This window comes from Equus asinus, chromosome 18 (genome assembly GCF_041296235.1).
Source record: "Equus asinus isolate D_3611 breed Donkey chromosome 18, EquAss-T2T_v2, whole genome shotgun sequence".
Taxonomy (NCBI): domain Eukaryota; kingdom Metazoa; phylum Chordata; class Mammalia; order Perissodactyla; family Equidae; genus Equus; species Equus asinus.
Window position 1 is genome coordinate 31,746,080 of NC_091807.1, and position 26,156 is coordinate 31,772,235.

The 26,156-nt window shown below is 44.5% G+C and overlaps 1 protein-coding gene across 6 annotated transcripts in view; it reads right to left on the minus strand.

Annotated features, from left to right (window-relative positions):
• Window positions 1-8,095: 8,095 nt before the first annotated feature.
• The window catches only part of RUNX1 (RUNX family transcription factor 1), a 263,569-nt gene continuing 245,508 nt past the window's right edge, over window positions 8,096-26,156 (minus strand). For all 6 annotated transcript variants that reach the window (XM_070488827.1, XM_014843710.3, XM_014843713.3 and 3 more), the window contains 2 exons: window positions 19,122-19,283; window positions 8,096-12,582 (listed from right to left, as the gene is read on the minus strand). In XM_070488827.1, coding sequence (XP_070344928.1) covers window positions 12,107-12,582; window positions 19,122-19,283 — 638 coding nt within the window. In that variant the 3' untranslated portion in view covers window positions 8,096-12,106. The remainder of the gene's footprint in view (window positions 12,583-19,121; window positions 19,284-26,156) is intronic.

Consider the following 26,156-nt stretch of genomic DNA (forward strand, 5'->3'; position numbering starts at 1 on the left):
TGCATCCCTAAAAAGAATTATTTAGTTTTGCTTGCTTTTGAACTATATATGAATAGAATTATACTCTATATATTCTTCTGATTTTTTTCCCCTATAATTTATCGTGTTTCATGCAATGGTAGTCCACTCACTGTCATCTCTATATACTATTCCGTTGTACGAATATAACACAACTTATTTATCCTCTTCTATTGCGGACATTTAGGTTGTTTCCGGTTTTTGCTGTTAGACTCAGTGTTGCTATAAGCATCTGTACACATCTCCTGGTGTGTATAAGAAACTGTATGGAGTATTTTTCTAGTAGTGGAAATGCTGGGACTTAGGGTAAGTACGTATTCAGTTCTTTGAGGATAATTTCAAATTGTTCTCCAAAGCAGCTACAGCAACTCATGCTTCCGCTTGCAAAAAGTGCAAGTTGCAGTGAATCCTCATCTTCTCTGGCATTTTCTATTGTCTTCCTTTTTATTTTTTTGCCAAACATATTTATTATTCACAATAGTTAAATAAAATGGACATTTTTATCTGTACTTTGGGTGTGGAGGCTGAGGCTTGGAGATTTCAACTCGTTTGATTAGGCTTAGGGAGCTCAGATTCTGGAAATGTATTACATTTAGGGAGGTCATATCACCCAAATTTCAGAGAAAACCTTCCTAATGATCAATCATCTAGGGCTGCGGCAGGCTCCGTGGCCAAGTGGTTAAGCTCATGAGCTCTGCTGCGGCGGCCCAGGGTTCGGATCCTGGGCGCGGACATGGCACCGCTCATCAGGCCATGTTGAGGCGGTGCCCCACATCCCACAACTGGAGGGACCTGCAACTAAGATATATAACTATGTATGGGGGGCGGGGGGCGAAGGGGGGTTGGGGAGATAAAGCAGAAAAAAAAAAGGATTGGCAACAGTTGCTAGCTCAGGTGCCAATCTTTAAAAAAAAAAATCATCTAGGGGCCAGTTCTCTTCAAATTCACCTCTTTGAAGGTTTTGCATCTGTTTGGAAGCTCTTAATGTGAAACTCAATACAAAACAGCATAAGTAAATAAAACTAAATTAAAAAATAAAAACCGATATTACTTAAAATTTGAGAAAAGAATCTTCAGCAAAGCTGGCTAAAAAGTCCCTCATTTATTCACAAGGGGATAAAGGACATGTATCTGTTGAAAAAAAAATTCCCATTATTTATGAAATACTGCAAATTTGATGACTGCTAAGCAAAGATTTTTAAAAAATAAGTCGGAAACACCCTTAAGCATATTCAACAATTAAAAAACCAAGACGTCAATGAGAATGGGACATGGGGAAGAACCCAAAACCTTTAAGCTGGATTGAATTTCAAGGGATCTTAACTCTCAGGTGAATGGATCACAGGCAAATGGGTTTGCGACAAATTGAGCCAGACGTTTTTGGGTTGTTACCAATGTTCGGGCAGAATTAAGGAGGAGCTTTCTGGAGGTAGCAGGCTCTATATCATGGTAGATTCTGGAGCTTCCCTACTACCTGCTCACACTTCCTCACGACCTAATCGTCACAGAACACCCTGAGTAAACGCCTTAATCAACTGGAAGGAATCAGAGTTTCAGAGAAGAGAAACATTTCTTCTCCCAGTCAGCGCTGCTGCCAGAGGTGACCCCATGGAAACCATTTATGTGTTTGTGTGTCACTTAGGATGAAGTTTGTCTCCAGTGACAGAAAACCTCACATATAGGTGGCTTAAGCGAGAGAGAGATGTTTAGTTTTCTTTCATGTAGATGAATCCAGATGCAGGGATGGGGCCTTCATAAAGACATGGGGCCTGGCTCCTTCTAATGCCATGTGCCCTCCTTAGGGCGTGGCTCTCTCCCTCTAGCCATCATCTCCTCATTCTAGGCAGCAAGGCTGGGGAAGGGATGAAGAAGGAGGGGCACAGTATGCACCCCAACTCTTCTTTAAGGAGGTTCTCCAGAAGCTGCTGTATCCCACCTCCGTTTAGATAGCATTGGCCAGAAATTTGTCACACGGGACACTAAGCTTCAAGGGAGACTGGGAGGTGTGGTCTTTCTTCTAGGCAGTCATGTGCCCAAGGGAATCTATTACTGAGGAAAACAGATATTGGGGTAGGCAACTAGTGGGTTTTAGCTCTCTAAAATTCATTAATGGAAGGAAGGTACAGGTAGTTCAGCTATGTGAAGCCTATTGTTTTCGCAGGCTTTAACATACAGGCCATTCTGTTTGAAATCAAAATCAAGGCACACACAAACTTAGTGAAACCCTCCCTCCATCCTTGCACACCAGCTGGTTGGTGTAGGAAGAGGATGAAGCCAACACTTAGGCCATTTCTGTGGGGCTGCCTGCCCAGGAGCAGTAAGGCCAAGGGAAGAGAAAAATTCCTTACCTACCAAAGTGGACAGTGAGAACGTGGAGAGGAGAGTTCCAGGGGCCCCCAGGTTTTGCAAAGAGTCAGATCTAGATGACGGAGTGCTAGTAGAAAATGTAATACTGCTTTCTTATTAAACCTACGTGCGTGGCTGTCAGGCAGCATTCCTAACAAGCCAGGTGGACCAAACTTCTTCAGCTACCACAGCTTCTGTTTCCACCTGGACGGAAGAAATCTTGAAGAGCATGTATAGTCCAGTCTCCCCATCCTCTGCCCCACTGTGAGACTGGGGTCCCTAGACAAACTCAATCCTCCCCAGATTTCCATCTCAGGGAATGGCCACTTCATCCTTCTAGTTTCTCAGGCCAAAAACTTTGAAGGTATCCTTGACTCCTTTCTTTTTCACACACCAGCTCCGATTCATCAGCATACCCTGTTGGCTCTACTTTGAAAGTAGCTTCAGAACCCAACCATGTCTTACCTACTGTACTGTAATAATCTCCTCCCTGGAGCACCCAGCTGAGCAAGGGATGAAATCCAGCCCTGCTCCACTCACTGAGCTGTGTGCTTTGCTTCAAGGTTGCAGCCATTTGGAAGAAAGGGCATCCTTTTCAGTTTGCACGAAGATGCCCTGTAGATGGACAACTGCCTAGTAGGTGAGCTCATGTCACTTCTCTACTCAAAACCCTCTCAAGAGAAAAGCCCAAATCCCATTATGATGGCTCCATGGAACCTGGTCATGCTACCTCTGTGATGCCATCTCCTTTTACTTCAGTCACACTGGCCTTCTTGATCTCAAATACACCGAGCAAGGTCCTGCCTTGGGGACTTGAACTTCTTGTTCCCATTCCCCAAAATGGCTCACTCCCCTACATCCTTCGAGTCTTCATAGGTTGCTATTCTCTGACATCCCAGTGCTCCATCCCTGGTACGCCCCATCTTCCTTACCCTCCATAGCTATATCCCCATCTGTTGTGGGTTGAATTGTATTCCCCAAAAGATATGTTCAAGTTCTAACTCCCAGTAACTGTAAATATCACTTTATTTGGAAATAGGGTCTTTGTAGATATAATCAAGTTAAGATGAAGTCACACTGGATTAGGGTGGGTCCTAATTGAGTAACTGATGACCTTATAAGAACAGGGAAATTTGGACTCAGAGACACACAAGGGAGAATGCCTTAAGGAAAGATGCAGAGATTGGAGTGATGCATCTACAAGGCAAGGAACACGAATGATGGGCGCAAGCCCCAGAAGCAGGTAAGGAGAGCGGTCCGGAACAGCTTCTCCCTCAGAGCCTCTAGCCAGAATCAACTTTGCTAACACCTTGATCTCAGACTTCCAACTTCCTAAACTGTGAGACAATGAATTTCTGTTCTTTGAAGCCGTCCAGTTTGTGGTACTTTGTTATCGCAACCCTAGGAAATTAATATGCCGTCTGACATACAATATGTTACATGTTAATTTGTTTGGAGTCTGCCGTCCCCCTCCCCCCCACCCCGTAGGAGGGAAGAGACTCTGCATTGTTCACTGCCATGGAATACATTTTTGATGAAGGGCAACCATTTTGTAAGAGAAACACCACAGCGTTTAATAGCCTGCAGAAACCCTCACACAATCACTGAGGTGAGGGAAGAAAGTGGCTGCGTTCAATTATTTGTAGTAACAAATAATCCTACTTTGTATGTGTGTAAGACTTTTCATCTTCAAAACACTTTCAAAACATTAATTAATCTTTACAACAGCATCAATGAAATGGAAACTGGAGGGGGAATTTGAGGTATGCAAAACTTAATTACCAATATTAAAATTTGGCACACGACTAACACTCCTCCTGCTGGGGCAGTAAGCACATTCCATCCATTTCCTCTCTCTTTGGAAAATGAGCAGGGAACTTAGTTCTATTACAGGTCAGGAAGGAGGCAAAGCTAGCCCTGAGAAACCCCAAAGGGTGGGGAGGGATGTTTATGCATCAGAGAGAAAGATGCCTCCGCTCACTTCAGAGTTCTCTTAGGATCCTGGAATCTTGGATGCTGAGAGCCCACCTAAGGGGAGTCATGGACACAGGGTGGATTGGTTTTGAACCAAGATGCGGGGAATTCTGTCAGGCCATAAGATAAAGCTCAGCAATGATCCAAAAGGACTTTATCAGCATCATCTGGGGATGAAGGAAAATTTGACTTTGTACAAAGATAGCCAATGGGTCCAAAGTGACCAGGCACCGTGGAGCTGCTTCTAGAACCCTGAACCTTAGGATTTTCTAGGCTGGAGGGGCGGAGACTGGGTGCTCATGCATTTAGCAGAGGCAGGAGCTGCCTGTCCCCTCTGGAGCAGAGAAAGCCCTTCAGCCAGGGGCCATCTGTCTTCTGCATCCTACAGGATGTGCAACCTGTTGGTAGGGGCTGTCCTAGCGGTCTCAGCCAAGTACTCCCACCTCCCGGAGGAAGGGAAAGCATAATTCCCCATTTCTTAAATGTGACCTGTGTGTAGTGACTTCCTTCCAAAGAGTACAGTGTGGAAAGGGGGGAAATCGAAGGGTAACCTGACAGAGGAGAACCTGACGAACATCACTTCCACCAGTTGATCAATGTCAACATCAAGAGTCATAAATCAAGTGGACAGTATATACCCTTGATAGGCTATGATAAAAACAGCATGTTGCCTCTGTGATCTTCCTTCCCCAAACCCGTAACCCCAGTCTAATCAGGAGAAAAAACAGCAGACAAATTCCAGTAGAGGGGCATCCTACAATCGACCTGACTGGTACTTTCAAAATAATCAAGATCCTCGTAAACAAGGGAAGTCCGAGAAACTGTCACAGGCAAGAGCAGCCTAAGGAGAGGTGACAACTAAATGTTATGTGGTCTCTGGCATGGGGTCCTGGCACAGAAAAAAGACATTAGGTGAAAACTAAGGAAATCTGAATAAATTATGGACTTTAGTTAAAATAAAGTACCCATAATGGCTCAGTAATGGTTGCAAATGCACCATACCAATGTTTAAGATGTCAATAATAGGGTGCTGGTGGGGGGAGTGGAGGAGATGGGAACGCTCTGAACTATTTGCTCAATTTCTCTGTAAGCCTAAAACTGTTCTAAAAAGTAGAGTTTATTCATTAGAAATAAATGAAGAAATGAAGGGCAGAATGGAGAAGGTGTGGAGGACCGCCATACCCCAGCCCCCGCCCACGCCTGCACGCAGACTCTTCAGGGTCTGCCTGACACCCTGGATCATGCAGGGAAGGACTTTGAGTCTGGAATCTCTCCATGATCTTGAGCACTGAGCCAGGGTGAACAATTTCTTTAGAAGCCCTTTGGGCTCCCCCGCTTATCCAGAAACTCTCACAGAGCAAGAAGTAGGCATTCTTTGAAGAGACAGGCCACCCTTGAAGGTTTAGAGAACTCTTTTCACCAATGAATGTCTAACGTTGCTCAGACCTTCAGTAGAGACAGTGGTTAACAGCAGGGAGCCTCACGCCAGACTGCTGGGGCTCAAGTCACTGCTCCTCCACCAACAGCCCGGGCACCATGGGTGAATTGCTTAACCTCACTGTGCCTCGGTATCCTTATCTGCAAAATGGGGATGATGACAGGCTCTCTCATAGGGCCATTGTAGGAAGTGAATAAACTAGCATATATGAAGCACTTAAAACAGAGCCCAGCTTGCAGTAAGCGCTTAATAAATGCTTGTGGTTGTTATTTTTTCTTCAGGCCCACACTCCTCCTCTGGAATACTTTGGGCACTTCAGAAGCTACGAAATCTCTCTGATGCTAAGGTCTGGTTTGAAAACCTACTACAGACGGTGGTAGTGAAGCATCCACCCAGCAAATTTCTGTTTTCCTCTTCCTATTGCATGGCCCCCGCTCCTAGAAACCTAATTCAACGAAACCTTTTGAAAGAGCAATCTGGAGGTATCTGTCAAAATGTAAAATCATTTTAAACCAGCGGTTCATTTTAAATGTACAAAAATTCTAGCACAAGGGCCTAAGATATATGCAGAGAACTGTTGTAATAGCAAGACTCTGGGAGCAACCTAGATGCCCAAAAATAGGGGGAGAGGTGAAGCGATTAGTACAACTATACAATTTGATGCAGTATAGTCACTGAAAGGAATGAAGTGGATCTAAGTGTGCTGATGTGGAAGGATGCATTTCAAGTGAAAAATGATATGTATCATATGATGCCTTTTTGACTGAGTCTAGATAAAATATGTGATGTGTATTATGAGTATAGAAAAATGTCGGAATGGTGGACAAGAAACAGTTGACAGTAACAGCAAGGCATGGATTGGGAGAAGTGGAAGACGTTTTAACTTTTTATTTGATATTGTTTAGATTTTTAATAATGAGCAGCATCACTTCGCACGTGTATTTAAGATTTCTTGAGCGTGCGTTAGGTGCCAAGCACTTTTGAAAGTGTTTGACATGTATGAACTTAAAGTTTCGTAACTTAAAGCATAATTTTCTCTATTTTACAGCTGAGAAAAACTAAGCCACTGGTTTAATTGCTCCCTTGTGTGAGACAGAAGGGGGTTCAAAGCCAGGCAGTCTGACTGCTGACACCTGGCTCCCCTAGGCTCCCTCTCTGAATATAGATGGCCTGGTTCTTCCACCATGTCCTGCCTCTGCTCGTTAGCCATTCCTTCCTATATCAGAGCCTTTCTTTAGATCCCACTGGCCTTGGTTCCTGACCTTCTTTGTAGCCACCCTGCAGACCATTTAAGGCCATGAGACGGCAGTGACAGAACTGGGAAGGAGCTTTCGACAGTGGTTCTTGGCTTGCAGGTGAGTTGGGTCACACACAGAATCTCGAGACTGAAATACTGATAATGCTTCACACAGGGGTGGTGGCGAGGGAAGGGCTTCTTTCACAAATCTCCTGTCCACTCCTCCAGCCTGACTCCTATAATTACAGGAACGGAGGGAGATGAGGGCAGTTGACCTCAGGTTGAACATCCACTCTTTCCACTTTGTGTTTGCAAACTCCACGTAATTCTTTCTTTCTTTTTTTTTTTTTTTTAAATAAGCTCTACAACACGCTTCAGTGCTCCTTCCTATCCAAAGAAGCCACCCCAGGAGCCTGGGCCTTTCCTAGGCCATCATGCCCTCCGGAGCCAGGGTACGCTGGGAGCACTGGGAGGAGAGGGCACAGATTTCAGCTGGGAGACCGACAGCCTGCGAGGAGCTGCTTGTGAAGGCATTTTCCTGTATGTTGCAGTGGGCTTCCTGCGGCTTCCCAGCCCTCCGTCTCAGAGAAAGACGAAACCAATGTGATATGGTGTACGTACTTGCCAAACTGTTTATTTGCCATTCACTAGTTATGATATCGGATTTACAGAAGAAACTGTGGTACAAAGACACGCTCCAATGGTTCCTGGGCAGCAGCAGTCCAGCTGCCCTGCACAGGCTGGGCATGACGAATGCTCCCGGCAGAGGCGGGGCAGCTACTCTGACTACGTGCATTGGCCCATGTACGATGGAGTGCCTGGTCTCCTGCGCTATCTAGAAACAACTTGGCGAGGCGCTTCTGGGGTGTGCTCTCATATCATATCTGGTTTAAAACTCAAGATTGACAGTTCCTTTTTAGGAAGTGTTCACTATGTCAGTACCAGGGAGAAAGAAACACAAATTTCCAGGATACTTTGTGAACAGATCCAGCCACTGCTGCACAGAGACACTAGGTTGGGCCTGTTTTAAATAGGACTGCATTTCCCAATGTTACTTTTTCAATAGATGTGTTATACTGTCATTTCAATTTGGAAGTTTATTTTTTTCCATTGATTTTTATACATCCAGAATAGCACAAATAACCAACAGTTCTTTTTTTTTTGCACATTCATTTCCCCTAAAACAAAAAGTGAACTTTAAAAAAAAATTGGAACCATGCTATGAGCTCTTTACAAAAGTGAATAAAAAGTAGCTCGTTTTTAAGTCTAAAATAAACAAAGTAGAAAGAAGCATTTTTTTGTCTACAGTATTTAGCAAACATAAGAAAAAGTCTTTAGAAACACACACAAAAAATTGAAAAAAGTTATTACAGGTATTAACAATATTTTATAATGAAGCTTAAAATCTATTTACATACATAAATACAATTAACTTTGTTGATGCAACTCTTCTGGAAGGAAAAATAAATGCCAAATGATCAGCCTCATGAATACTGATCTGGCTAAAGGGAGGGGAAAAACTCCAAACAGACAGACAGACAAACAAACAAAAATCCCCAAACAATTTTATACTGCAGGTAAACAAAAAGGCATTTTGTTCAGATGTAAAAAATGTTTTCCAAGATTATTGTTAAACTGATTTTTCATGTATAAAAGACCCCAAACATGTCATTCCTCCAGAAAACAAAAACCACCAAAAATAAAAACCACCAGGACGGAATGTCCCAAGGAAATAGGTATTTCAAGAACAGAAATCTGCAATCCTAAATTGCAGGACATTTGAGTGAACCCATTCATTTCCTTTCTAATCAGAGCATTTCTGTTTATGTGCACAGAAACCCTAGGCAGCACAGAGGCTGTCTATTAACTCACTGATTGTAATTTGCCCGAGAAGGCTTCAGTTGCTGCACTTGGACAGCAAGCAGATCCAAAATGGTTGGCAATGTCTCTGTTCTGCTGGAAGAAACCCACAAGCAGGAGAAAGGCTGACTCACCACGTTCCTTTAGGTAAAGGGAGGAGGACTACGGTTCCTTGCGTTCTGGACACTTGGTGTTGGGGGAGGGGGAATGTGCTATCTCCTTATAGAAAGGCGGGAAGGAGGACAGGGAGGAAGAGAGAAAGAGGGCGATACTGGGGAGGTGGAGTGGGAGAGAAATATAAGTATTTTCTGATAGAAAAATGATAAGAACTGAAATGTGTCTATGTGGAAATTATAAATAAGGGCATGAATAAGCAGAAGAAATGGCTTATTTAATCTTTCTTCTCTTGGGCCAATGCTCCCAGATACTTCCAGTTATGACATTATTGGCTTAAGGGTCTCCCTGATATAAAGACCACCTTATTTTTCCTGAAGGCAATGAATGTAATTCCTCAGGAAAAAAAAAAAAGCATCGTATGAGACCTATCTCCAAAACAACTAAGATTTCGCTTTTCCTCTGGAACGATTAAATACCATATATGCTGATAAGGGTCTGTGAAACTCTGAATGGCCAAACCTGTGGGTCTACAGCAAGGTGACAAGCCCTCCTCATACTTGGCTTTGAGAATGAAGACTCACTGTGAGATATTATCTGATTTCCTTGTAGGGCATTAGGCTGATTTTGAGTTGGAATATCTTCAGGTACCAGAATTGAACTGAAAAATGCAAATTTTTTTTCCTTCATTTTTTCCAAACATTTTGTCAGGTCAGATATGGCAATATGTCCTGAAAAGAACATTTAAATTCAATTTGGGGTAAATGGGCTAATGATCCTTTTCAGAAATAAAATTTTTAGGCTTACTGCGGGTAATTTTAAATTGGAGGGTAATTTTGCTGCAAAAATGTAATATAGAATAAAACATGAAATGGAATTGTGGAGGGAGAATTATGTTGAAAATGAAAATGAACATATTCTGAGTTTCTCCAAGATCTGCTTTAGCTGTTTTCTAGGTAAGAATGACCTGCCTGACAACAAACTGCTTTACTCTTTAACTCTTACCAAAGTGCTACTGCATCTGTATAAAACAAATAATCAATATATATATATAAGAAAATTCAAAAACAAGTTGTTTTAAATAAGTCCAGCTGTTTTGCTGCCTGCAGCCAAAGATCTTTCTAATTTGAATCCTTAAATTTATAAAATAAAATCAAACACTGTTCTGAAGTCCTGCTTTCAAATACTCTTCAGAGTTGACCTGAAATCGTTTCAACTAATTTAAGAGGTACATTAAATAACAACCAGATCGTTTTGAGCACACACAGGTCAAAATCAGCAGTTGGTATTTATGGTTGTACAACAACCGCATTCTGGCCAAGTCCTCCAATAAAAATAGTGCCATAAAATTTACAGTGACATTGGATACATTTGAACTGTAGCCATGGGCAGCAATGACATGAATCTTCCCTGTCATGCTGATGCATGGGTAAAAGGGCACGTACCCCACAGGGAAGGGTCTTAGCCAGGTGATACCAACGCAAAAATGGGTGGTGAACGAGCAGCACGCGATGGGGTCCTGCACAGTTGGGACGATGCTCTCCCCGGAGACTCCACTGAGCACACAGGGAAACTGGCTTTTCAGACCTGCTTCTGGACCCACCCTAGGACAATTCAGCTGGAGACCTTCAGGGGTCAAAGGCACCTGATCTAGTCCCTTCCACTTCCAGCCTTTGCAGGTAGCTACAGGTTTTGTTCTGCGTCAATGAACAGGTACTGTATCAAAGAGAAGTATTTTCTTGGAACTAAAAAATCTGAACTCTGTGTTCAGATGATCTCCTTCCTACCCCAGAATCCAGCAGTTAAGGAACCCCTAAACTCATTCATTTGGTTCCCATGGGGATACTGCTCCTCCACACAGCTTACTTTGGATTCGTTTTGTTACAAAGCATGTTTGAAATTATCAAGAGGCCACGGAGTGAGCAAACCCCTAGGCAGAAAAGAAATCTTCCCCAAAGGTGCAATTATTGGCATCTACCTGAACCCTCTGGAACCGGATTTGACCTTTTCTGTTTGAAAGGAGGGAGTCAGATATGAGACCCTTTGTTGAGCTTGGCAGAAAATTCCATACTTCAGATCCTTGCAGTGACCCTCAGTATCTAAAAAGCCTTTTAAAAACATTGCTGCATTAGCTACCAACTCGTTTGATTAACATGAAAGGGAGTTTAATGTAAACAATATTTAGATAACCAAGTGATCACATTACCCATCTTTTTTTTCCAGCCTTCTTCAATGTGATACATTTAACTTTGGCTACTATCAAAACCAAAAAATGTAGTACTTGATATTTTTCTTCTTAATATAAGCACATTTAAATAATAAAAAAAAGTATCAACACATAGGTAAGTGTCTAAACATCAAGATACATAAATATCTAGGGATTCCTTGTGGGAATACAGTAGTTGAAAATGACCCAAAGCCGTAGCTGTTCCTCAAAAAACAACTACACAAAAGTCCAAATGAAAGGTTAAATAAAAACTTACAGGAAAAGGAATCATATTTCTTTCAATTGTCAAAGCAAGAAAGAAGCAAGCTGAAATTCATATATATAAAAATAAAAACCACCCCAAATGCAAATACGCATTTTGCAATTTATAAGGTGCTGGAAAAGAAAACGAAAAATATGAAATCAGATGCCAAACAGGATGAGTTGCATTCTGCCCCCCCCGCCCCTCCCCCCACCAACGCAAATTCCACACTTTGGAATAAACAACTTGGTTAAAAAGTGAAGTCAAGGGTATAAAATCTTTCTTTTATTCACAGCATTGCTAAATCAGAAGCATTCACAGTTTCCCTCTGGGAATCTTCCTGTTTGCCTTACAACGTGTCCACGTGGTGGTGGCGTGGACGGCCTCAAGTCGTGTCAGGTTTGAAAACTCGGAGACGGGCCAACAGCGACTGGCGAGCTGCACGGACTTCAGAAGCGCAGGCGGCCTGGGGGCCCGGCCTCCAGCGAGCTCCCCGGTCCCCGGGGGATCACGGGGGTCACGGGGGCGCGCGCCCCCCGAAGGTGGCCGGGCCCATGCGGGTTTCAGAACAGAAGGCTGGGCCTGGAGGAGGCTCCTCCCGGGACGCCGGGCCTGGCTGCCTCGAGGACGGAGGCCGGCCGGCGCGGGCGCTCAGTAGGGCCGCCACACGGCCTCCTCGAGGCGCGCGGCGGGCGCCATGTTGGTGGGGGAGTTGCTGTGACTGCCCTCGGCCTCCACTACGTCGCTCTGGTTCGGGAGGCTGGGGTTGAGCAGCGCCGAGCCGGTGGACGCGTTGGTGCAGGGCGGCAGGATCCGCGGTGGCGAGCGCTCGCCGCCCACCATGGAGAACTGGTAGGAGCCGGCCGAGGCGCCGTAGTACAGGTGGTAGGACGGCGAGCTGGCCTGGAACGGGCCGCCCTGCGCCTGCGACGAGCCCGGGTAGGGCGGCGGCAGGTACGTGTGGTAGCGCGTGGCTGAGCTCATGGCCGACATGCCGATGCCGATGCCCGACGTGACGGGCGTGGGCGAGTAGGTGAAGGCGCCGGGGTAGTGCATGCGAGGGTCTGAGATGGAGGGCAGCGCGGGGAACTGGCGCGGGTCTCCGAAAGCCGTGAGGTCCGGCGCCGCTGTGGGGCGGGCGGGAGGGAAATATTCGTGAGATGGGAGTTCAGGGAGGCCACGCCCCTCCCGCTGCCGGCCCGCCCACAGGAGGGATACCGAGAATGCTGCTGCCCAGGGAGGCGGGGACTACCCAGAATGCGTTGCTCAGGGAGATGGAGACTTCCCAAATGCTGCTGCCAGGGAGATGGGAGACTACCCAGTATGCAGCTGCTCAGGGAGATGGGGACTACCCAGAATGCCGCTGCCAGGGAGATGGGAGACTACCCAGTATGCAGCTGCTCAGGGAGATGGGGACTACCCAGAATGCTGCTGCCCAGGGGGCTGGGGACTACCCAGATTGCTGCTGCCAGGGAGATGGGGACTACCCAGAATGCTGCTGCCCAGGGAGATGGGGACTACCCAGTATGCAGCTGCTCAGGGAGATGGGGACTACCCAGAATGCTGCTGCCCAGGGGGCTGGGGACTACCCAGATTGCTGCTGCCAGGGAGATGGGGACTACCCAGAATGCTGCTGCCCAGGGAGATGGGGACTACCCAGTATGCAGCTGCTCAGGGAGATGGGGACTACCCAGAATGCTGCTGCCCAGGGAGATGGGGACTACCCAGAATGCTGCTGCCCAGGGAGATGGGGACTACCCAGTATGCAGCTGCTCAGGGAGATGGGGACTACCCAGAATGCTGCTGCCCAGGGAGATGGGGACTACCCAGATTGCTGCTGCCAGGGAGATGGGGACTACCCAGAATGCTGCTGCCCAGGGAGATGGAGACTACCCAGTATGCAGCTGCTCAGGAAGATGGGGACTACCCAGTATGCAGCTGCTCAGGAAGATGGGGACTACCCAGAATGCTGCTGCCCAGGGTGATGGGGACTACCCAGAATGCTGCTGCCCAGGGAGATGGAGACTACCCAGTATGCAGCTGCTCAGGGAGATGGGGACTACCCAGAATGCTGCTGCCCAGGGTGATGGGGACTACCCAGAATGCTGCTGCCAGGGATATGGGAGACTACCCAGTATGCAGCTGCTCAGGGAGATGGGGACTACCCAGTATGCAGCTGCTCAGGGAGATGGGGGACCACCCAGAATGCTGCTGCCCAGGGACAGGGGGATTACCCAGAATGCTGCTGCCCCGGGAGATGGTATGATAATCTCTAGTAATAGAAGATAGTAATATATGATATGATGTAATGTAATGTGGTATGCAATGTAGTATGGTTATAATATATAATACAGATAGTCTAGACATAATGTGTGTAATATAGATATAATATTGATATAATTCTGGGGTTGGCAAACCCACCTGCCAAATCCAGCTGCCACCAACTTTTGTATGGCTCACAAGCTAAGAATGAGTTTTACTTTTCTAAATGGTTGGAAAAAACCAAAAGAAAACTAATATTTCCTGACATGCAAATTATATGAAATTTAAATATCAGTGTCCATACATAAACTTTTGTTGGAATAAGCCTCACTCATTCTTTTATGTATTACCTATGGCTGCTTTTGAGCTGTCACTGCAGAGGTGAGTTGTCGTGACATAGACCATAGGGCCCAGAAAGCCTCAAACATTTAGTATCTGGCTTTTTAAGAAAAAAGTTTGCCAGCCCTTTATATAATCAATATATTAATATACCAGTGATAATATAAATTTAATCCATGATATTAATATAATTATAACAATATATAAATAACACCATATAACATTCTATCATAATTGCTAGTGTAATGGATGCATTAATAGATTAATATTAATAATTGTTAGTGTAATGGATGCATTAATAGATTAATATTAATAGAATATATCATACCTATGATATTGTGTCACAACAATATTAATATATAACATTTTAATACATTATACATAATATTTAGGTTGAATCATAGGAAATTGCCATTTCTGTAAGCTTCAAACAGTTAAATATTGGCAATTTCCTGTGATTCAATCTAATGCATGCCAGAGTAAGCGACTGTGAGTGAATGTCAGTGGCTACCAATACCTCTCTTTCTCCCCGACATCCACCTTCAGACTAGTTCCACATTTTTAGAAATAATACAGCCTCGATTTCACCTAATATTCTCTAATATGTGCTTCACTGGTTTGTTAACATGAATCGCTGCAGGACCTTGACTTATCCACTCCCTGTTTTGCACATGTTGCAATTCTGCCAGGAATGGCAAAGCTTTGTCTATAAAACTCATTTCGTTAGGATGCATTTACAGTTTCACAATCTGCTTTTGGCTGTCCTTCACTACGCCGTTCTACATTTTTCTTCACCACAGGCTGCCCTTGGGAACTACTAGGGGGTTTGGGTGCCAGGGAGGGTTCCCTGTGTCCTGTAGATCGGAGTTTTTCAACAGTGGCACCATGACATTTTGGGCCAGATAGTTATTTGTTGGGGTGGTGTGGGGCTGTCCTGTGCATTGTAGGATGTTTAGCAGCATCCTTGGCCTCTGCCCACCAGATGTCAGTAGTGCCCCCACTCCCAGCGTTGTGACAACCGACCATGTCTCCAGACTGCCAAAGTCCCTGGGGTAGGGGTGAGGGGGGTGCAAAATCACCCCCCGATGAGAACCACCGCTGGAGATGTAGAATGGCATCCTAGGTACTTTCTGTTCCTCAGAATTGTTCATTAAATGACCAGGCCAGGACTATAGCCTTTACATCAGCAAACCCAAAAGACAGCAACCAAACAGAGCAGAGGCAAGAACGAAATGTTTTAAAATTTGTTAAGTTCTCAAATCAACATACAAAATAACTCCCAGCTCAGGATGGCATGTGGCCTGTGTCCTTTTGTGTTCTGGCCCACAGAGAAACTTGATGGAGCCAAAACTTGCTCTGAAAGGAAAGCTACCAGGGTGGATTAATCTGTTTTTGGAAGGCATCCGCTGTTGATCAGCTTCCTCATATTTCAAGCCTATTATTCCAGCAGGGAGAGCTAGTGTTCTGGTTCTCGCTCTCTTTCTCTCCCTGCCTCCTCTCCCCTCTCCCCTGTCTCCTGTCCCCTGTCCCTTCCCCTTCCCGTCCCTTCCTCCCTCCAAATGAGCTCCTCTGTAAATTTGGGGCGAATGTGCTGAAGGGATATACTTCTCGTCAGAGAGGTAATTAAAGTTTATAGAAACAACCGAAGTCTGCAGCAAATCTCTCCACTAATGAGGAAACCAGGAGTCTGACTTTCAAACAGACACTCCTGTTAATCTTTTCAAAGCAAGTCAGACATGTGGGCAGGGAAAAAGCTGTAAACTGACAGAGGTTCTAGAGCTGCCCTGCCATGGCCACTGCTCGTCCTGAAGTCAGGCCGCACCTCATTCCACAGTGTTTGTCCCTGCCCGCTCACTGGGGCCATCTCTGAGCAAGCCCCATGTCACTTGTTTTTGCTCCCACGGACAGCTGTGACATGTTTGAGTGTTAACAGAAAGCTTTACTCCATTTTTCCGGTTAGATTTCTATAGTCTAGGGAGAAGCCGAGGCAGGAGGAAAAGCATTAGGCAATACGATCAATTTGTTGTCATCTGATGCAATACTCCGAACACAAATAAATGACTCCGGCCATTATTCCTCCTGCTTCACTTGCCCTGAGACAAAAAGGTGAATCCATGGGAAAATGAATGAAAGGTCACCCTGTTTCATGGCAATGTCTGGACATGCTCTGCCAGTCTGTTCCAGCTACTACGTGGTAACCTGGTGATGGGACCAAGTTACTGGAATCCTGAGTGAGTCCATGGTTTGTCATGGACATAAGTAATGGGATGATGTTACAGTCTCAGCTGTCAGAGGGAAATAGTAGTTTCACTTGTGGGCAGAAATCTGGAAGATCTTAAATATTGCCCGTGATTCTGCTTCTGTCTACACAGTACCATCCATTTGGTCAAATTATCCTTTTTATGCACATTTTGAAAATAAAACAACTTCGGCCCTCTAGATGCTTAGATTCAAATGATCTAGTCAAATGTTTGTTTCCATTCTTATGTCTAGTCTGACACCTTCTACCAGGCGCCGCCAGTCATGCACGATTCACCCACCCAGCCATAGCTCATCTGTCCTTTCGGCTGGCCTGGTGCCCCCTTATTCAGTAGCAGTGTGGACAGAGGTGGGGACCCCTGGTATTCACAGGGAGCTTTTAAAGAGTAGGAAATCTGGGGATTAAGGAGGTTCAGGTATTTTGGTTGGAAATGTTTCCCCACCGCTGGGGCTAAATATTTGCTGTGACGGCTCAAGCCTTCCTTCCGCAACTTGACGTGGAGAAAAGCAGCCCCACGCGGGCCCCTCCCACTACCCCCGAAGGATTAAACAGCCGGAGCAGATAATGGCTGCCTTAAAAGGATCTTTTGCATGACTCAGATTAATGCATGCTGTCTGTCTCCCAGGTTGGCAGCTGAACATTAATGTTTTTATAAAAAGAAGAAAAGCAAAAGAAAAGAAAACCTCCAGATGACAACTCTTTTCAGACAAGGTGTGGAGTCTGTCTGCAAAGGAAGGAGAGAGAGAGAGTGACAGAGTGCAAGTGCCCCATGCAGAAGGAAGCCCAGTTGGAGCCGGGGGCAGGCAGGGGGCAGAGCACAGAGCTGGGAGGCGAGATTAAGACGAAGGGCCAGCACAGAGCAGTGTCGGGTTCTCAAAGCTGGAGTCCAGGCAGCCACTTTCTTTTATGTGTCCCAACCCCCTCCTGCCCCCAAGCCTAGGACAACACTTTTCAGGCCTGTACTCCAGGCTTGATTTCTCAGAGGGCGATCTGCCAAGTTGAAGAGCAGGCGCCCACGCTGTTCTCCCCCACTGGCGAAAGCTCATCTGCAATTCTCTCTGGTCCTCCCTCCACGACAGCAGAGGATCGTTCTTGGGTGCTAAAATGGGACATGGTTTTTATCTGCTTCACACCCTCGTGCCATAAAATATCCTTCCATACTCCCTGGGTCATTGAAGCCTAGGTTATTCAAAAGTGTAACCGATATGAGATTTGGGAGTACACATGTTACTCATTCCTTTAAAAAAAAAAAAGTCACCCTTGCCTGTGAACACTGGTCAGCCGGAGCAGCTGGCCCCTAGGGTTCTTGGACTATAAGGTGCCGATCTTGGGTGGTGACCAAGTCAAAAGACTTACATAATAAATTCCAAGGGACAGACCCACAGCAGGGACATTTCCAAGGAAAACAGTAATTCTTTCAGATGTAGACCATAGCCAGTGGGCAGAGCAGTGCCACTGAGAAGAATCAATAAAAGCTGACAAGTGCCTTTGGAATCAAACCAGTCCTGAGGGAACAGAACTTCTAAAACAACAAGCTGGACAGACATCGTAATTCCTATGCTTTTCCCTCAGCTCCTTCGCCCAGGAGGTGCCATGAAAATCTTGGCATGAATGGCCAAAAATACTGTGAAAACTGAGCAACTATGTTGGCTTTCCTATTTCACTATAGTGCCCAAGAATACTTGAAGGCAGTGGTTCTCAACTAGGGGACTGTTTTGGCCTTTGGGACATTTAGAATGTCTGGAGACAATTCTGGTTGCCATGATTAGGGGCTGCTACTGTCATCTAGAGGTCAGAGATAGTGCTAAATATCCTACATTGCACAGGACAGCCCCCCACGACAAAGAACTATCCGGCCCCAAATGGCAATGGTGCTGCTGTTCAGGAGCTCTGAGAAGGTATTCTCTGAAGCTCTGAGAAGAAGCTAGAGCAATTGGTGAAATCTCAGGTAAGCACCATTGTCTGCAAAACACAACATTATACAGTGTTTAAAATGGCAGACATGACACCTTTGCCCCTACCCTTCCCCCTAATCTGCTATAATCTGATCCCAAGAGCTGAAAAGCGAAAACAGCCGCCCTCCCCCCAACACACATGAAGCGTGTTTGCAGGCTTCGTAAGGCTGAACTTCTCTGAGGGATTTTCACAGTTTGGTCCAGCTCCAATTTCAAAGCCCCAAACAGGGAGTTTCTTCTTTTGCTGTCAACAAAGGAATTTTTCTCTGTAACTCCGATTTCCCTGCCCACGAGCAAGAGTGAGTGCCAAGCCCAGAGGTCTCATAGGTTAAATGACTAATATTTAATGAGCTCGTATTAACAACAATTATGCTAACCACGACACCTGAGCTTCCCACTCTGTTCCTCCAACCCAGTATGAGCAGCTTAGTCGGAAATGTCTCATTTGGGGTATCCTTGTTTCCCATTCCACATGCACCCCAGTGTGCTGTTCACGTGCCCTGTGAAAGCTCACCCCCACCAGCTGGACCAGTCCCGTCTGAGTTCTAGAAGCAGACTACGTTGGCCTTTTATATTATTAACCCTCAAGCTGCCACCCTTGCCTGCCAAATGTGAGCAACCTCCAAGGAATCCACTTCTGCAAGCCACTTCCGTCTCCACATCCATAATCTCTGCCTCTGGGTGTCAAGGAAAATCAGTGCATGGGTGTAGGACTTAGAGATAGACAACCTTGTCTTTAAAACATATTTTATCCAATTAAAAATGACTGCCAACCCCTTCATGCATCTCCTCTAGTCTCCCGAACTTTCCACCCTAGTGTGACTTCAGAGTGTGTTTTCAAGCAGCTTACTTGAGAGTCGACTAGAAAGCTCTGCAGAGAGGGTTGTCATGCCGCTGGCCCGTCCAGGCGAGATGGGTGTTGCTGGGTGTACAGAAGGGGAGGTGATCGATCCCAGGTACTGGTAGGACTGATCGTAGGACCACGGTGGGGATGGCTGGATCTGCCTTGTATCTGCAGAGAATCAGGGAGGTCAGTTACATGTAGAGTGGGGCGGGATTTAAAAAAATAAAAAGTCTGTTAATAAGAAACTCCAGTCATGCACTGCCTCTTGATGGGGATATGTTCTGAGAAATGTGCTTAGGCGATTTCACCATTGTGCGAACATCATAGAGTATACTTACACCAACTTAGTTGGTATAGTCTATTACACAACTAGGTACTAATCTTATGGTACCACTTTGTATATGTGATCTGTCATTGACTGAAATGTCGTCATGTGGCATATGACTGTAGTCACCTTTGTTTAAATATGTTATACATGTCTGTGGCCTGTTTACCAGTGTTCAGTAAGCCTACGTAAGTATTTGGTGTTGTTCTATGATTTCTCCCCCAAAAGATACTGAAATATAGTTTGTGTTTGATTCTTGAATACTTTCATCTGATAACTGTTCCTTCCAAAGGTTTTATGGAATCATGAGGATAATGATGAGAGGAGTTGATTATGCTTTCCAGGTAGGAGTGTTTATGTTCACACTGTTGAACTTACAGCAGGTATTGACCGCTCAATTACAGCCTTACGAATAATTACAATTAGCACCATCATAAACACTTTATAAACTCAGGTGGTCACCTATCTGTACTTCGTAAGCAAAAAAAGAACATGGAATTTCGGTATTTTTTTGTACCTTTGGCAAAAATAGTCCATGGGCTTTTACATGTTTTCTATTTAGGTGGATTCTCTTCCAAGAACCACAGCAAAGCTCTTGCTGGGAAACTAGCAATGAGGCCTGAGGACCAGTTCACAAACCCAGCAGCAGAGAGCTGGCTCCATCACCCAGACCAACTGAGGCGACCCGCTCCTTTTCAAGACCTCCAGTTTGCAACTTTTACAGGGTCGAATGTTGAGCGAGTATTTTATAGACTGCCGTTAAAAGAGGGCTGGGATAGAGAAGAGACGAAAGTCTGACTTCAGAAGAGTTAGGTAAAATGGTCTTTGTAAATTTGACTGCAGCATTCACAGAAGTCTTAGACATCAGAAGCATCACACTGTGACAGACGAAAAGGAGGAGGAAAAAACCCCTTCTATTCTTAGGCAAAATGTTGAGGAAATTTAAATTGAACACTGTCCCACCACAAAATAGCTTTACATTTCTTTAGGGTTGAACATTAATATTCTCTGTGTCCCCCGTTCTTTGTGGGCAAGGCTGACGGCGAACCATCTACCTCCCCAGGGTCTTCATGGCCAGGGCTTCCTCATGCTGGGAGTATATCTAGAAAGAGCAAAGTTCCTTGGGAAAATACCGGGTGTAGGTTTTGTCTCTGCCATGACATAAGGAAATGAGTTATTCCTACCCATTATAAAATATTCAGATCTTCTCCCTCCAGGGGTTTTTCATTTCCGGCAGGCAAGATTTGCCTTTTCTTTTTTTCTCTTTGAAGTTGTCATAGTGGACAAGAGAATCAGGCATTTGGAGACCCCAGGCTTCCTCCTCGCTCTTCTCCTGACAGCCCCTACTGTCCCTCATACTAACCTATTTCTTTTCTTTAAAATAACTGAATTTTTAAAAAAGTTTGAGAAATCTGGGCAAATATTTTAACTTAGGATCTTTGAAATCTACATTAAGGAAACGTCTTCATTTCATTCTGAATTTTAGAAAATTTGAGGAGATGGTAAGTGATAAGAGAGCTGGTCCATTCTAAAGTCAGTGGAAAATAAACGTTCAACCACAGTCAGAGATCCTGCATGATCTTACAGCTAACAATCTTCCTGATAATTGAAAGCAAATAGCAATAGCAGATTGTTCAATATTCTTGTGTTACTACAAGTATTTTGCTCTAAGTGAAAAAAAATTGTATACTCATATTTTCTCTAAGACCTGCATATGTCCTAGATACACACGTTTGCTAAGTGAATATATAGTACTCAACTATTTTAATCATTTATAAAGCAAACAAAAGAGGTTTTATAATTGTCATAAAGCCCTCCGGGGTGTGAATTGCGGTACAGAATTCATGCCTTGTTGTGTAGACAGCCCAGCACCCCAACCCCATGTCTAAAACCACAGTAAGCATAAAGTATTAGGCCATGATTCATGCTCTGTCATGTTTTACTGTAGTGAAAAAGTTGTGCTAGGCTTTTCTAAACTCATAATTAAACCATGCGAACGTTGCATAATGTTTCACAGCCTTTTAAAAATATGCTTTGGTAAAATGATCTTTATGATTAAAGTCCAAGTTCCATGTTGTTTTTTTTTAACACAGGGTTTTAGATTCAACATCTTCCTTCCCACCCCAACTTAGCTTTCCAGTGTTAGAGGGGGCAGAGCACTAAAGACTCAAAGGCCCCCTCGGCGATCAGTTTTCATTCATGTGACCGCAGGGAACTATCCTTGGGTTCATTGCCAGTGGTGGGCCAGAAGGTGGTGGTGGCAAGCTTCTCATGTCGTTTTTGGGTATTTTCTTCTATGTGTATTATTAATAAAAACCAAAAACCAAACCAAACCAAACCAGAACAAAACACTGAGGGCCAATAATATGGTGTCTGCCGAGTTTACTATTCAGTTTCCGTCCTTGCTCTCATGGGGCCAGTGTGAACGCATGAAGGCAAGTATAGAGATGGCAGTGCTGTGGGCTGCCCCAAGCACTGGACTGAGAGGCAGGAGAAGTGGCCTCTGGGGCTGTCTGCGTGGTGACCCTGGATTACTTGCTCACATTTTCTTCTTCTCATCTCTGAAAGGAGATGATCTCTTAGCCCCTTCCAATATGACAGAACAGGATTCTAATTCAAATAGGTCATACACAGTGCTTCTCTGCTTATCTTGTATATTAAACAGTCAGAGAATAATCAGGTGGAGGTGTGGGGTGAAGAATGGGGCTTGTAATAATAAATATGTGCATTCTGGGAAAGGGAAGCAGACAGGGATAAGGTGGGGGTTATCCAGAAGTCATAAGTTGAGGAAAAGAACCACAGTCAGTCGTTCTCCAGAGAGTAGGGCTACTTGTTCTTGAAGGGATTGCCTCTGACAAGTCAATCCATCAAAAAGAACAGAAGTTTATTGAAAACTTCCTATGTGCTAGGCATGTGCTAATTTAGCTGGTAAGAGAGTGATGAATAAGACCAATATGGTCCTGGGCCCATTGGAGCTTATAGTGTGATATTAGTGAAGATCCCAGGACTATATGATGCTTGGAAAGGCTTCTTCCTATTGCATTAATCATGCTGAGAGTTGCTTCATTCATTCATTCGTTCATTCATAAGTTCATGAAGTTATTCATTTCCTCATTCATTCATGTTGCCAAGGAGCATTTTTGCTTTACCAGGGCCACCATGTTGGGGACTCAGCAGTGAATGGATTTGAGTCCTTGCCTTCAGGGAGTTACAGCTATGGGGGACCATGGGCTGTATCCGGGCAAACTGTTGGATTATCTGCCTAATCTGGACTTGCAAACAGCTGTTCCTACGTTTGAGCTAAGAACCGTAGTGGTATTTATTGCATGCTTGTGTTCTGCCTCTGAGAGGAGCAGGCTAGGAAAGCACCTAGTTTACGTCATGGACCGATTTCGGTTTGAATCCTGCCTTCCCCGTAAACTAGCTATATGACTTTGGGTGAGTCACTTATTTTCTCTGATCCATACTTTTCCTACTTCAAAGAATAACAGGAATAAGTGAGATAAGCTATATATAAAGGAAGTATCACAGTTTTGGGCCATATTAAATGCTCAATGTGTCTGACTAATTTTTTTAAAGATCGGCACCTGCACTAACATCTGTTGCCAATCTTCTTTTTCTTTTCTTCTTCTTCTTCTCCCTAAAGCCCCCAGTACATAGTTGTATATTCTGGTTGTAGGTCCTACTGGTTGTGCTCTGTGGGACGCCGCCTCAGCATAGCTTGATGAGCGGTGCCATGTCTGCGCCCAGGATCTGAACCCACGAAACCCTGGGCCACTGAAGCGGAGCGTGCGAACTTAACCACTTGGCCCTGGGGCCGGCCCGTCTGACTGATTTTTTATGATTATTACTAAAAAGGGAAAGAAATCCATGCCAAGGGACTTACCTGATATTTATTGGTAAGGCCACAAACACCTGCTCCAGGATGAGGCTCAGGTGATACTGTTCTGTTTACAAAGGGCTTGACAGCCTTCAGCACTGGAGAGGAACTGGACTCAGGAGATTAAATGGTAAAGGGGGAAGAAAACTGCAGAATTGGGGTGAAGATGAAGAAGATGAAGATTCAATCTCAACCAATTTATGTTTCTATGAAAAAACTACTGGATTAGAAAGTTTAAATTTGAGCCTTTCTGCATCTGTTTTTCCCAGGTTACGTATGTTTTGATGCAGCCAGTTACTGAGGCCATTTTGTGATGGGTTATTTTTAGCCCTTTGGTCATCAAAAAATGAGGAAAACACACTCCACATTCCTTTTTTTCTTTTGAAGATACGTACTTTTTGTGTGTGTGTGAAGATTGGCCCTGAGCTAACATCTGTTGCCAAGCTTCCTCTTTTTTGTTTTTCTCCCCAAAGCCCCCGTGCATAGTTGTAGATCCTAGTTGTAAGTCCTTCTAGTTCTTCTCTGTGGGATGCCGCCACAGCATGGCTTGATGAGCAGTGCATAGGTCCACACCCAGGATCCGAACCAGCAAATCCCGGGCCACCGAAGTGGAGTGAACGACCTTAACTACTCAGCCACATGGCCAGCCCCTCTCCACATTCCTGAGCCCCACTCCCTTCCATTTGAAATGAGCTCAAAGAAGGGGGGAAGTAAGGGATAAGTGGGGCTGAGGCTAGTTATGAGTTCAGAGGTATCTGTGGCATAATTCACTTGATAAGAAAGTAGAAGGCTCTTACCTTTTTTTTTTGGTGAGGAAGATTGCCCTGAGCTAACATCCATTGCCAGTCTTCCTATTTTTGCTTAAGGAAGACTGTCCCTGAACTAACATCTGTGCCAACCTTCCCCCATTTTGTATGTGGGACCCAACCACAGCATGGCTTGATGAACAGTGTATAGGTCCACATCCAAGATCTGAACCCATGAACTCAGGGCTGCCAAAGCAGAGTGTGCACACTCAACCACCATGCCACTGGGTTGGGGCTGGCCCATGCTCTTACCTTTTGATGCAGCAATATCAAAAAGTCTCCAGGGGCTGGCCCCATGGCCAAGTGGTTAAGTTTGCATGCTCTGCTTTGGTGGCCCAGGGTTTGCTGGTTCGGATCCTGGTCATGGACTTAGCACTGCTCATCAGGCCATGCTGTGGTGGAATCCCACATAGAATAACTAGAATGACTTACAGCTAGGATATACAACTATGTGCTGGGCCTTTGGGGAGATTTTAAAAAAAGAGGAAGATTGGCAACAGATGTTAGCTCAGGGGCCAATCTTCTCCACCAAAAAAAAAAAAAAAAAGTCTCCAGAGTAAAAAATGACCCTGTCAGATAATTCATGTCAGAATGTTCTGCTGCTTCCAATTTTAGCTCCAAAATGTAAAGAGCTTGGGAGTCATCACTTCCATCTTTACAACGAGAAAAAAGCTGAACAAACTGATGATCTGTGACTTTTCTTGGATCTATTGGAGAATTGAGGTCATAGGGCAAACTGCCACCCCAAAATCTTGAGAGGCAGGCAAGTAACAGAGAATTACACTGGGGTCTGCTTACTGGGAGAAGAAGCCACTGGAGCCATAAACTGGTATGAACATGTAATTTTGACAAATTGTTGGAGGCCGAATATAGACTAGTGTGAAAGTGGGAAATCCTGGGGGCTGCAGGCTTGTGCATGTGTATATGGAGTGGGGTGGAGACACTTTTGGAGTTTTTCATTCAGGAACTCCACCAGGTTCTCATGTGATCCAGTTTAATAACAACGGGTTACAGCTGAAAGAGCTGCAAGACACAGACCATTTAAGGAGGAGCTCTTAGGGAAGCCTGAAGACAACAAGGGAGACAAAAACAAAGACACTAGAGGAATTTGAAGCCTCTGGCACCTACAGCTAAGAAAACATTAAACACAGCCCAACTCCAGACTGTAAGAACATACCACCTCACTCTAAAAGCCTATTTACCTCAGTTCCTATTACCTGATACATCATGTCCAGCTTTCAAAAACAAAAATAACAAGACATGCCAAAAGGCATGAGAAAACAGTCTGAAGGGACAAAATAAGCATCAGAAGCAGACTCAGATCTGACACAGATTTTGGCCTTACCAGACAGGGAATTTAACTATGACTAATATGTTAAGGGCTCTAATGAAAAAAGAAGACAACATGCAGGAACAGATGGGTAAGGTAAGTGGGGAGATGGAAACTCTAAGACTCAAAAAGAAATTCTAGAAATGAAAAACACTGTAACAGAAATGAGAAATGCCTTTGATGGGCTCAGCAATAGACTGGACATGGCTGAGGAAAGAATCAATGAGCTTGAAAATATGCCAATAGAAACTTCCAAAACTCAAAGGTAAAGAGAAAACAGAAAAAAAAAGTCCCCCAAAACAGGAAATCCAAAAAATTTGGGACAATTTCAAAAAGTTAACATATGTAATAAAAGTAGCAGAAGGAAAAGGGAGACAAAAGAGAGTGGAATAAATATTTGAAGTATTAATGGTTGCGAATTTTCCAAAATTAATGACAACACCAAACCATAGATCCAGGAAGCTCAGAGAATATCAGGTAAGATAAATACCAAATAATCTACATTTCATATCGTTTCATTTCATTTCATACATTACATATCATATTGAAACTGCAGCAAACCCAAAGACAAAGAGAAGATCTTGAAAGAAACCAGAAGTGGAGGTGGAATGGATGCCTTACCTTGAAAGGAACAAAGATAAGAATTTCTTCGGACTTCTGTTCAGAAACCATGTGAGCAAAAGGAGAGTGTAGTAAATAT